Genomic DNA, 12,182 nt, shown 5'->3' on the forward strand with positions numbered 1-12,182 from the left:
AACTTTTTTGAAGACTTTTGATCCAGAATTGATTTTTGACTATATGTTTGACGAAGGTGCCTGATCATCACTGGCCCTTAGCAGACAGACTGAGTCACAACAAACTTTCCTTCATTTCTTTACACTGTTTTCCTGCTGTAAGAAAACGGTGGTTGTGTTGCAGCAAAAAAATTATAAAAATCTAAAGAAACGTGGACATCAGACACACAATCCTAAAGGAGTAGTAAACCTAAATGTTACACTTTCTCAGAAATTAGAATACCAGTTTAAAAGGACAAAATGCTATTTAAAGTTAATAGAATCCACAAATGTAAAGTGGCATCAACAAAGCAGAAACATAAAATAGTACTGTACTTTAACTGCAGCTCAGATACACTTTTATACTGTAGCTTCATTCATCCAGGTGGTTAGTAACTAAGCATATTTACTTAAATATTGCACTCAGTTATTCCCATGCTGTATTCTTCTACTTTATACTTCCACTCTACTAAAGTCTGGAGGGATATATTTTGCTTTTTACACCAATGCATTCATTTCACAGCTAAAGATTTTACCCATAAGGTACAATACTTTGCCAAAGATTAAATTTGTGGTTCCAAGCCTTTGTGGATTGAGGCCCAAAACAGCATTAAAAAATACAAGATTTCTCCTGTTGTTGGGTTTCTTTGTTACATTTCAGATGCTACGAGTTATTAGATATTCCCTCTCTAACCTTCGCAAATGTCATTTACAAGTTTATAATTTCAATGTTTTCTTCTACAAGACAATGTTTGCATGCTTCATTGTTCACAAAAGACATTATTGTATTCATACTGTGCATTGCTTCAGCAGGCATGTACTCATGTCCAAGTGCAGTCTGAGGCTAAACAAGCTTCGAGGGAAATAGTGCACATGCTCAAGAGTAATGTATACATGAATAAGCCTCTATTTAAATGCATTTATATAGCACCGAATCACAACATATGTCATCTCATAGCACGATCAACACAAATATGTAGATACGACCTACAGTGTGTGTAATGTATGCAACAGAGCCATCCAGACAGAATACAGCAGACTAGAAAAGTGGTATAATGACAACTCCACATCCGCGGTTGTCTGTGTACGCCTCACATTGCAGTATAATCAAAGCTTTAGGCTCTCCTGCTGAAAAGTCCACCTGACAGACGAAAGCGAGGTCACACTGTCTGCACAGAGGAACCACTGATCTGGAGATGCAGCTCAAATAACAGCAAACTGTGAGTCAGTTGTTCTTTCTTTGTGTGATTTTGCACCAAACTAGATTCTAAGAGGCATTATTAAAATGTGTTACGCTGGTATAAATAAGTAACTGAAGAAAAAAAGCCATTGCATTAACCTCACAGGGTCAGACCATTCTCTAACACTGACATGGTCCTGTGTAGAATGGTTTGGCTGCACCTCATTGTTATTCTGCTATGGGGGGAGACAATAAGCTCTGCTGTGTGTGGATTTCTTTAAACCAAAACAATCCTCTTGGGCAGGGCTATGAACAGGATGTGGTGATGGCGTTCACTCAAAATAGAAATGAAGGAACTGTTTTGGTGGCACATTTGCATGCAGGGAGGCGAGGGCTGCCATTAAAATGGATATTTCACAGTAAAACCAGCAGGGTTGCTTCACTGCACGGTCCAAACCTTTGGCAGAACTTGAAATTTTCTGCATGTAGGTTGCTGCCCAGAGGTTGTTGTTGTTTCCTGTAGTGAAGGGGATTTTGAAGACTGTAACACACAGATAGTGGAAGGACAGGGGAAAGCCGCGTGAAATGTGGGGCAAATGCCAGGTTTTTGCCCTCAATCTACATCCAGTGAGTCAGACTACCTGGACCTCAAATGTAGTGTTTCGGACAGGTGAGAGAATAACTCCCTTTGGCGTGGAGTATGGGCTTTGTAGGCTTGCTGAGCATTTACATGTGCAAAAAAGTTATATAACCCACTGAAGAGAAAGGTAAAAGACAAAAAAACATGGGCTTTTTCAGGTAAGCTATAGTTTTCAGTCCAAAGATGTAAAATTGTGCACAAACTGTTCTCTTCACACAGAGAAAAAGACATTAATTCCACTTTGTGTGGAAGTTTTTTCTTCATTCCTCACCTACTAATCATCTCTTAATCTGTAAGATTCATCATATAAGTCAGAGGGTCCATCCCCCACATTGGAAACCACTGGACTAGAGTACATGTTTGCATATAAAGTAGTTCAGACTTTCAGTGAAGTTACATAATTATGCCTTAGTATTAAAGCTCTAATAACATGAATATATAGGAATACATACAGGGACCATGTTTTTGCTGAGTAGTTTACTTTGATGCATTAAGTAGTTGCACTATCTAAACCTAATTTGCAGAACTGGACCTATAATGTTGGTAAAACCTGCAGTGCACAGAAAAAATGTGGCCTCATACATATGCAGTCAGTCGTTTGGACTAAACCTGGGTCAAAGCTCTGGTTGCCAAACACATTTGGCAAATCTGGTTAGTCTGAATGCCTGACTGCTTATTGTGTTTTTACCCCATCTCATCTGGACAATAAACTTTGTGAGTTCAGTGTTAGAATGACAAACAGAAACCACTCTCAAGCCCACAAAGATAAGATCCGAGCTGAAATAAACTGGAGTTACGTTAAAAAGAATCTTTCTGCATCCTAACAAACACTTGGATTTTTGAGTGTGTTGTTTATGCTCTACTGTCCTGCAATGCAACGCCCAAAGGAAATGAAGAAGCTGTTCGCAGCTGCACCAGATTACAACAAATTGTGGTTGGCTGTGAGACAGTTTAAGGAAGAATTAAATTAACATAAAATCTTTTAGATTTCTATGTGCAAAGCTTAATTAGCTGTGGTAATCCAAAGTCGGTGGGATGACTGTTGACACACATGGTGCATAACTACACATTAAATAACATTGATGTCTTGCTAAATATTTGCAAAACGTGATATAGTGTCACCATTAGTACACAGTATAGAGTTTATATGGGCAGCGTGGTGGGGTTTCTCTGTGTGCTCCAGCCTGCCTGGTCGGTTAATTGGTGATTCTAAATTGGCTGTTGGTTGAGTGAGGTTAAATGTGAGTGTGCACGGTTATCTGCCCCTGTGTTTTAGCCCAGTGATGGAGTCCTGTCCAGGGTGTCCCGCCTCTCACCAAATGTCAGCTGGGATTGTCTCCAGCCCCCCATAACCCTCTGCAGGATGAAGCCAGGACAGCTAATGGATGAATGCATGAGTGGACATTGTATATACAGTAATGTACACAAGGAATGGAGACACAGTGATACAAAGTAAAACCCACAGCAATACTTCAGAAAGAAGATTTTTTTTTTTATCTCTGTTTTCAGATGTTTGACCATTATTTTTAATCCATGCTGAGTTTTGATTTATTTCTCCATTCCTCCCATTTTCCAACCAGCTAGAAAAAAATATTACAGTGCTATCTGCACTTATTATTTCAAAGTGCTCACCCACTACACCAGTTTCTCTCACTGACTACAAAGTGTCTGCTACTGAATCTCTTTATGTTTAAGGCTTTTTTTTCCAATATGGATATTGTAGATAAGTGCAGGGGGGATGCAAGTAGATAAGTGGACAGAAATGTTTCTTTTGACAGCAGTTAAAAACTAATCAGACTGAGGGATCAAACAGTTTTGGTTCTGAGGTTGATGCAACAAGTGCAAGGCGGAGGGAAACCCATTGGTATGCACCCTGCCAACCGTGCTATACAGCCAGTCACACTCCACAAGGATCAAATATTCACACTGCCACGCACCCGACTGGAACGCATGCTCTTACTATAAGACATCTGTCCCCTGGGGAAAAGGAATAGGAATCGTTCTCTAGTTTATAGATATACATAAGGATTCTGGATTTTAATATCTACACTCAAGGTTAAACTTTAAATGTGACTCATTTTCCTGGAATGCAGATACACATCTGGCAAGATGTTTACGCCCAGTCGAGTGAAACCAGCACAAAACACTTTGCAGACGCATTTCAAGCAGAGAGACTGGCTCGATTCCAGCGCACCTTGCATCAGCGTCTCATTGCCTTATATGAGACGATCCCTCCCCCCTCCTCCCCCCCAGCCTCACCCTTAAATGTCTCATGTAACGAGTCTTTGATAGGATCCTCACAGCACTATCTCCTCAGTCACGCGTGCGGCGAAGCGCCTTGGTAAATATTGAATCGTCGAGTAAATATTGAATCCATGATTGACTGAACAACTCAGTCTGAAGATTGAGCTGCTGTGAGGAGCAGACGCTCATAAGGCAGCTGATAGGATTACTAAATAGTGCTCGTCTCCATCACCCCCTCTCCTTGGGCCCTGCCCCGGCAGGCTGCTGGCAGGGTCATTATTCTAACCTGAATTAAACAATTCTGCGCAGGAGGGACCTTGATGTTTGGGAAAAAGCTTTAAGAGGCAGATGGCGAGGACCTCAGGCCAAATTTGCTGAACTTTTCTAAACTAACCAGCTTAGGGGTGAATTATTTAGAATAATACCCACTTTTCTGGCAAATTCAAAAGTTTTCCTGAAAGCAATTGTGCTTTTCTTCAAAAGAAAAGTGTTCCTCAAAGTAGAACTCATTTTTAAGGGGCTGAGCGGAGTTTAAATGGAGATTAGAGTACTTTTTGCACATGCAAACTGTTTCCTACAGGCACTCTGCAGTCATGCTTGGAATTACAATCTGAGACAGTTATTGTCACTCCAACATCTTGCTGCAGTGTGAGTGCAAAAAAAATCCCTCCATTTCCGCCCTTACCACTTATTGCATTTCTATTCCAAACATCCCTGTCACATTCTACAAGATCTCCCTGCAGTCACAGAAATATTGTCAGGTCTGTGTGGCTGTGACATGCACTTGTTTGCCATTTTCACAATGAAAATGAAATAAAAATGAAAGTTTGGAAAGTGGCATATAATTTAATAATCTCTATATCAATTATTTCATTCATTTTTTCTTGTATTTGTACCCAATTTTATTCAAATCTCAGTGTTTCAGCTTATAGGTCACAAATTTAGGTGAAAATCTATATTATATAGATATATTTTTAGGCAAACATAGACAAAACAGAAACAGCAATTTAAAAACTGTACCCTTTGATTTATTGTAGATTCTGAGGTTCTACCATTTGAGGCACCCAGGAGAAGCTTTTGATAAATTTAGAGTAAAGCCACGTTTGCCAACCTGAATTTATTCATTTTGAAGAATCCACCATTTCCGCCACAGTAAAAGCATTTTCACAAAGCCTTGCTTCACTGAGGGCTCCGACTCAAACACAGAGGTGCGAGCACAGGTGGGTGTGACCATCCAATTCTTGCCATTTTGCTTCACCGTGCAGCGTCGGGAAACAGTCTGGAGCAGGACGCATGCATAATTAGAAGGCAGAATAGATTATTCACAGTTGGAGTCAAGATGGGTTTCAGTTATGACCAGACACATCAGCCCCTCGTCCCATTTTTAAGTGGATGTCAGTTACCAAATGAGCTGAGCGGAAAGTCCAGGCTGATAGAAAACCGAGTCCCAAAGCAGCAACACAGTGCGCACGACCCGAATATGAATAAACTGCAGCGCTAATAGGCAGATTATGACTTTTTTTTTTCATGTTTTGCAATACGTGTTTCTGTTTCTTTGTATACGCCTTTGTCTGCTCCAGTAATTAAACATATTGTAGTTGCATCTATGTGGTGTGCATTTACACGCACACAATCAAGAAAATTGCAAATGTTACAATAAAAACAATGGTCCGTTTAAGGCATTTACATGATTACATAACCTGAGAGCTCCCTACAATAATAATATTCATATTATCATTATAATGACCCTCACTGTTCGGCCTGTGCATAATTACAAGCAGCACATCTTTTAAATTAGTGACTGCAGACAGAACATATGCACTGTATCATTCCCGCTGCTGTATGATGGTTACAGGTATTTAATCAACAAAAAGAGAAGGGACTCATACATCCTACAAGCAGCTCTGGTGACAGTGTCATTAAAAATCAGCTATTAATCTAACTTATTACAGTTTCTGTCCGTGTTGCATTTAAATTGTATTCCCATTTGCATTTGATTTTTTGGGATTTTCGGAGAGGTCTGTGTGTCTGAGCACAGCCACCAAATCCAGCCATGAAATTCTCTCTGTCTGGTGAGAGCAGACGGAAACAGAGATGCAATTTCATGCCAAAAAGAGTAATAAAATTGAACAGAACTACCTGACCTGCTCACTCCTGCTGGAAAAAAAAAATGAGAGCAAGCATTTTAGCACTTATATAAAACTTTTATAAAAAGCCTATAATGGACTTTCCACCTTAAGTTGCTTTCTATATTCTGTTTCAGCACCATATACCAGAGTGAAACTACACAAAACATTTTTATGAGACTGAGGACTATTAAAGAGAGGTAAAGCTTATGTCCTACATACTGTATAAGCAGGACAAATGCCCTTCATTGCGCACTGCTTTTAGCTTGTAACTGCACTGAGGGCCCTTTAGAAACTATATCTAGGTGTTACAATCTGGGAAGGGCACCCAGGACTTGTATTCTGACTTGTGCTACACTAACACACAGCTCAGTTGAAACAGCACAGACAGGAACATTTCTTGGACCTGTCAATCAAATTTACTTTTGCAAATGTTTGCAGAGCTGCTGTCAGTGTCTTCGACTTGGCAAAGCCTGAAGTGAAACACAGCTAAGATCAAAGACACGTTCTTATTAACATATCACATGGACATGCATCACTGAGCAGTTCATTCATTAGACTCAGAACAGGTTAATCTCTGTTTTCACTTAATTATATTTCAGTATATTAAATGTAATAATTGGGCAGTCGCTTGAGGCATGCAACATTGCCTGTATTGAATATTATATCAGTTTGACTGCATAACATGAAATGGTCAAGACTACTGAGACTTACTGAAAGAAAATCTGTCTGTGTATAAGTTCATTCAATTTAATAGATGAAATCTCACCTTGTGTATCACCTAACCTTGACAATAAGCAACAGTGCCGTTAAATACAACCTGCTGCTTGAGTGTTTGCAACCGTTACATGCTTGGGGTAATTTAATGTGGAGTATAGCGCAGGGCCATGAGAGTAGAATAGAATGTATCTTGTATTATACTGCACATAAGTGGTGATATAACTGCTTTATGGTGATATGCCTGACATAACTGCAACTGATGCATTGCAGCGCGTGGAAACAACAGTGACAAATTAAAGGAAAACTCAGTGTGAAGTGTCTTAGTAACAGCTTTGGTGCTTCTTGATACTGGGTGTCTGGACTCTACTGGTGGAGATTGGACACCACTACAAAAAAATATTCTTTATTTGGTGTTTTGATGATGAAAGCACCGTCTAACACATCGGTCCGAAATCTCCCACAGATGTTTGATGAGGTCAGGATCTGGTGACTGTGAAGATCACAGCATAAGATGCTGAACCGATGCTGATTATTGGTAATCAAGAAAGGCCGATAACTGATATTCGAAACACACACATTAAATGCAATTCATAACTAGGCTTTTTCATTAAGTGAATATGTGAGACAGAAATAGAAGTGATTAAATGTTCCGGGGGGGGGGGGGGGGGGGACTAAGCCAAATCTAATACTAAAATAAGCTACACTAGACCTACAAAAACCAAACAGGTATAACTGAACCTGGCAACAAAATGAAGTACTTACAAAACCAGTGGGGGGGAAACAGAACTGGGCAAGGTAGGCAGACAGAAAGCTGAAGACAGAGGGGATGGACAGTTATCCTGGAATGAGGGTGACAAAAGTCCAGGTGGGTTTATGGCAGGCTGGAGACTGAAGCAGGGCAGGTGAGAATCTGGAAGGAGAACTGAGTCCATGTGGGAGAAATCCAGGAGGGGGAGAAACAGAGTTCAAGTGGAGATACGAGTCTGTGATCTGACAGGGAGTAAATGACAGAGCTGGCTTAAATACTGAGAGGTGGAATTGCAAACAGGTGACTGGAGTGAGCTAATTATGACAGCTGATTCACATTGCTGCAATCAGACTGCAGGCAGGTGGAAGATTCAGGAAGGAGAGACAGATGACAGGAAAAAAGGAGGGAGACAGAAGGGAGAAGGAAGAAAAGAGGAAGAAGGAGAAAGAAGGGCAGGGGCTAGAGCAGGAATCATGACATTAAATTAGGATGTGAGATCAACCCAGTTTGATCAGTGTGTTCTTTCTTTTTAAGAATGTACCAAACAGTTGATTTGGCCACACCTGATGTTTTTCCTATCTTTCTGATGGATTTTTCAGCCTAATCAGATTCCAAATGCAAACACGACTGAACTCTAGACTTTTTTGGGGTGGAGGGCACATATAAAAAGTGTTGTAATTCCTACACTGTTCACCTGATTTGGATGTAAATACCCTCACATTAAAGCTGAAAGTCTTTACTGAAAGCGTATCTTGATTATTTAATTTCACATCCATTGTGGTGGTGTACAGAGCAGAAATGCTGAAAATTGTATCAATATCTAAATATTTATGGAGCTGACTGTAATTTCCTGGTTTGTGGCAACAACTTGTGTTTCTTGTTCAGCTTTTGCAGTCTCTGCTTGAGAGAGACCACAGAGTGGCTACAGACAGAGAGAGGAGGCTGCATTAGACCTAAAATAGTGCATTTCATTTATCAATAATAGGCCCATTTTTTTAGAATACAGATAATGATAATTGGAAAAATGACAAATATCAGCCACGATAATTGCCCAGGCTGATAATTGGTCTACCAATACATAGCAATGGGATAAAGGTGAACACACAGGACAGAAAATTGCCCCCGACAGCATAACAGCCAGATCCCCTCACTGTAGGGGTCAAAGGTTCAGGCTTTCCTTTAATTTGTCACCTGTCTGTAGCTTCAGTTCCTCTGAAGCTTTCACTAAAACAGTCAAAAGGTCAGTCCACCAGCTTCATCAGGACTTTGAATGAGATTTGACTGAAAATGGTCTTGAATTACATGTTGCAGCACCTTGATTAATGCACAGACGTACGTGAGCTCTGTCCTCCTCAAACCAGTGAGAAGAGCACAGAGGAAATATTTACAGACTTTGACTGATAATATACTGATCATGCTGGACGACATCACTCGCAGCAGATTTTCAGAGCCTTTCAAGTTTTGGATGTGAAACTGATGAAATTAGGTGATTTTTATGTGCATTTATTTAAAAAACGGTTAAATAATTCCAGTTTGGTTGTTGAGTAAAAGCAGTGTGATAAATATTAATGCAAATGTGGAACAGCTCTTTTTGATCAGCTGCCTTGAGGTGGTTTGATATTAGTTGTGGGATTCAGACTTAGTCTTTAGCAGCAAATAAACATTCCCTTGCTCAAGTTTGTTTTCTGAAAACCATCCACATATTGAACCTATTGTATTGCACGGCACCTAAATTGCAGCAGGTTTTCCCACCATACAATATACCCATTTCAGACTTCATTGTGATGAAGTCTAACAAGTCTGTGTACAGAATTGTGATTCAGTGTGAATGGAATCTTAGCAGGCAATAATTATGGCAGTGCTGTGTTGTATAATGGCTGCATAACTGCAGCTGTCAAAGCCTCATACTGAGGACATCTACAGCTACATTAATACGCTTATTGTATTTCAAATATTAGCTGGTGTGATTTTCATAATAGGTGTTTATGTTACAATTAAAATAATAGAGGTTTTAAATTTCCAATGCTAAGTTCCTCTTTGGTTTAATTCGCTGCTATAAATTGACGTTTTTTAATATTTTCAAAATGCGTATTTCAGTGCCGAGCATACAGACTGCAGATTCAAAGCAATTGAATAAAATGCCTTCAGACAATTCAGCCCATTGAGATAGAAATAATAAAGTATACTGTCTAGCCGTGGTCAAGTGGGACATCCATCATTTTGGAGCTTGACAGCAGTCACCGGCTTCTACTTTATTCTGATTAAACAATAAACCAATAAAACGCTATGGCCTCGGTTCGTTCACAGAATGTAACTTTAATAGCACACTATATTAAGGTAAGTTCCTATCCTTGCTATTAACGTTATTTATCATTTTATTATTGTTTTTGCTCTCATGCTCAATTACAGCAGAGGGAGGACGAGAAAAGATGAGATAAAAGAATGTTTGTGACATACGACAAAGATTCCAAACTACATAAAGTCCCTTTTGGCCAAAAGAGCTACCAGGGAACTTTTGCAAATCCACGATTGCAATTATGTGACCATGTGTTCAGCTTTGCACAAACGCTGGCTGATCACACTATAATAACGGTCCCTTCATATTGCCTTCTGGTCAAAAGATTAAATGAAAACATCTGTCTATCATGCAAAATGTAACTATAACTGCTGACTGGATGGCATATGGCATTGCAATAGCAATTTATTCATGTTATAACTGTGGGAAAGATGCAACAAATTGGGTTGCTGTACTGAACAGGTCAGATCAGGATAGAAAGTTCAGTTGATCGTATTACAGGACGGCTTTGAACAACTTCTCTTGTGGATGGAACTCATGTTATGGTTCAAACAAGGACTTAGACCTTAGAAATCTAAAATAAAAAGGCTTGAAGAATATGCTTTAATGGTAATACGTTTGTTATTTTGCTTAAGTCTAGATTTAAATGCATGACTCCTACTTGTAGCATAGTATTTTTACATTGTGATATATCCATCATCCATTATCTATACACCGCTTAATCCTCATTAGGGTCGCGGGGGGGCTGGAGCCTATCCCAGCTGACTTAGGGTGAAGGCAGGGGACACCCTGGACAGGTCGACATTGTGATGTATGTAATTTTAATTAAAAACCTTCTTCCAGTTTGGTTGTTGAGTAATATATCCAAGCCTTTTTATTGGCTGGCAGGTTAGACAGCATGCTATAGGCTTGTGAAGCTAAATAAAAAAGGGAGATACACTGTGTTTATTATTCTTTTCTTTTTCTGGCATTGTTGTGGCTGCAGCTGACAAAAGCTAGCTGGCTAAATTTGGTAACAGTTGGTGAGTCTGCTGAGAGATTGGCTACATGCTTAGAGAGCAGATGAAGCCGACGACAACTCCTCTGAGTTAACAGTGATATTATAAAATGAAAGAGTTTTAAATCTGAAGTTTACCAAACTATTTACTGGTTTACTCATGTGTGTCATTCATTTGATTATTAATTCAGATTACTATGAGGAGTCATGCTTGTCCTCCTTGACCCCAAATCAGTCATAACAGTCCCTCCCGCTGTGCTTCACGTACCTATATTTGCCATCTCGGGCACCATGGCGCTGTAGGGGCCTTCATCAAAGACAGGCGGGTTATCGTTGATGTCCTGCACCCGAATTATGAACTGTGACGAGGGCTCCAGGGCTCGGTCGGTCTGCCTGTCGGTGGCCGTGGCGATGAGACGGTACTCGTCCTTCTCCTCGCGGTCCAGTGGCTTGGTGACGTGGATGTTACCTGTTTTCTCGTCTATCACGAAGACCGAGCCCGCCCCCTCGCCTCGCAGGACATACTTAGTGCGTCCATCATTCCTGTCCATGTCAGTGTGGAGCTGGATGACGATAGGAAGAGGAGCACCGAAAAGAAAAAGCAAAAGAAAGGAAAGGGTGGTGGGAATTAGGGACAGAAGAGAATGAGAAAGAGTGGGGGAAAAAAGACAAGAGTAAACACCAGTTAAAAATTAAGTTTGTTTTTTCAGACAGGCGGTGAAGACAAAACAAGCAGATTATCCCCTGCATGCCTCCAGGATATAATGAATTTAAACAGAAGCAGACAAAAGAAATGCACACAATACCTCCCTCTCTCTCTCCAACACACACACACACACACACACACACACACACACACACACACACACACACAGACACACACTTTCTCATCTTTCTATTCCGGTAGTATGAGCAGTTATGAACCCTGATCTCGCTAATCTCAACGATATCCAGAACACATGCTCTCCTGCTCACACTTAAAGCCCCTATTCAGTTCCCGGCAGCTGTGGACGGCGAGAGCTTACTAGTCTGTGCACATGCAGTGGCCTGGCTATTTAATGAAAGCACCAAATCACAGGAATAATGAACAGTAGGCCAATCTATTATTCCCTAACTAATAGGTGTGTATGAGTGAGAGTGGAGGGGTTGCATGGCAGTAGGACATGCCGTATCGATCACGGTCCTGTGTTGAGTTTTATTGGATCAGTGCCCG

General features: G+C 40.4%; 1 protein-coding gene across 4 annotated transcripts in view; it reads right to left on the bottom strand.

Moving 5' to 3' along the window:
* LOC111584813 (uncharacterized) overlaps positions 1 to 12,182 on the bottom strand; it is a 174,139-nt gene that overhangs the window by 81,326 nt on the left and 80,631 nt on the right. For all 4 annotated transcript variants that reach the window (XM_035941008.2, XM_023294092.3, XM_055014329.1 and 1 more), the window contains exon 3: positions 11,238 to 11,532. In XM_035941008.2, coding sequence (XP_035796901.2) covers positions 11,238 to 11,532 — 295 coding nt within the window. The remainder of the gene's footprint in view (positions 1 to 11,237; positions 11,533 to 12,182) is intronic.

This window comes from Amphiprion ocellaris, chromosome 10, assembly GCF_022539595.1.
Source record: "Amphiprion ocellaris isolate individual 3 ecotype Okinawa chromosome 10, ASM2253959v1, whole genome shotgun sequence".
Classification (NCBI taxonomy): domain Eukaryota; kingdom Metazoa; phylum Chordata; class Actinopteri; family Pomacentridae; genus Amphiprion; species Amphiprion ocellaris.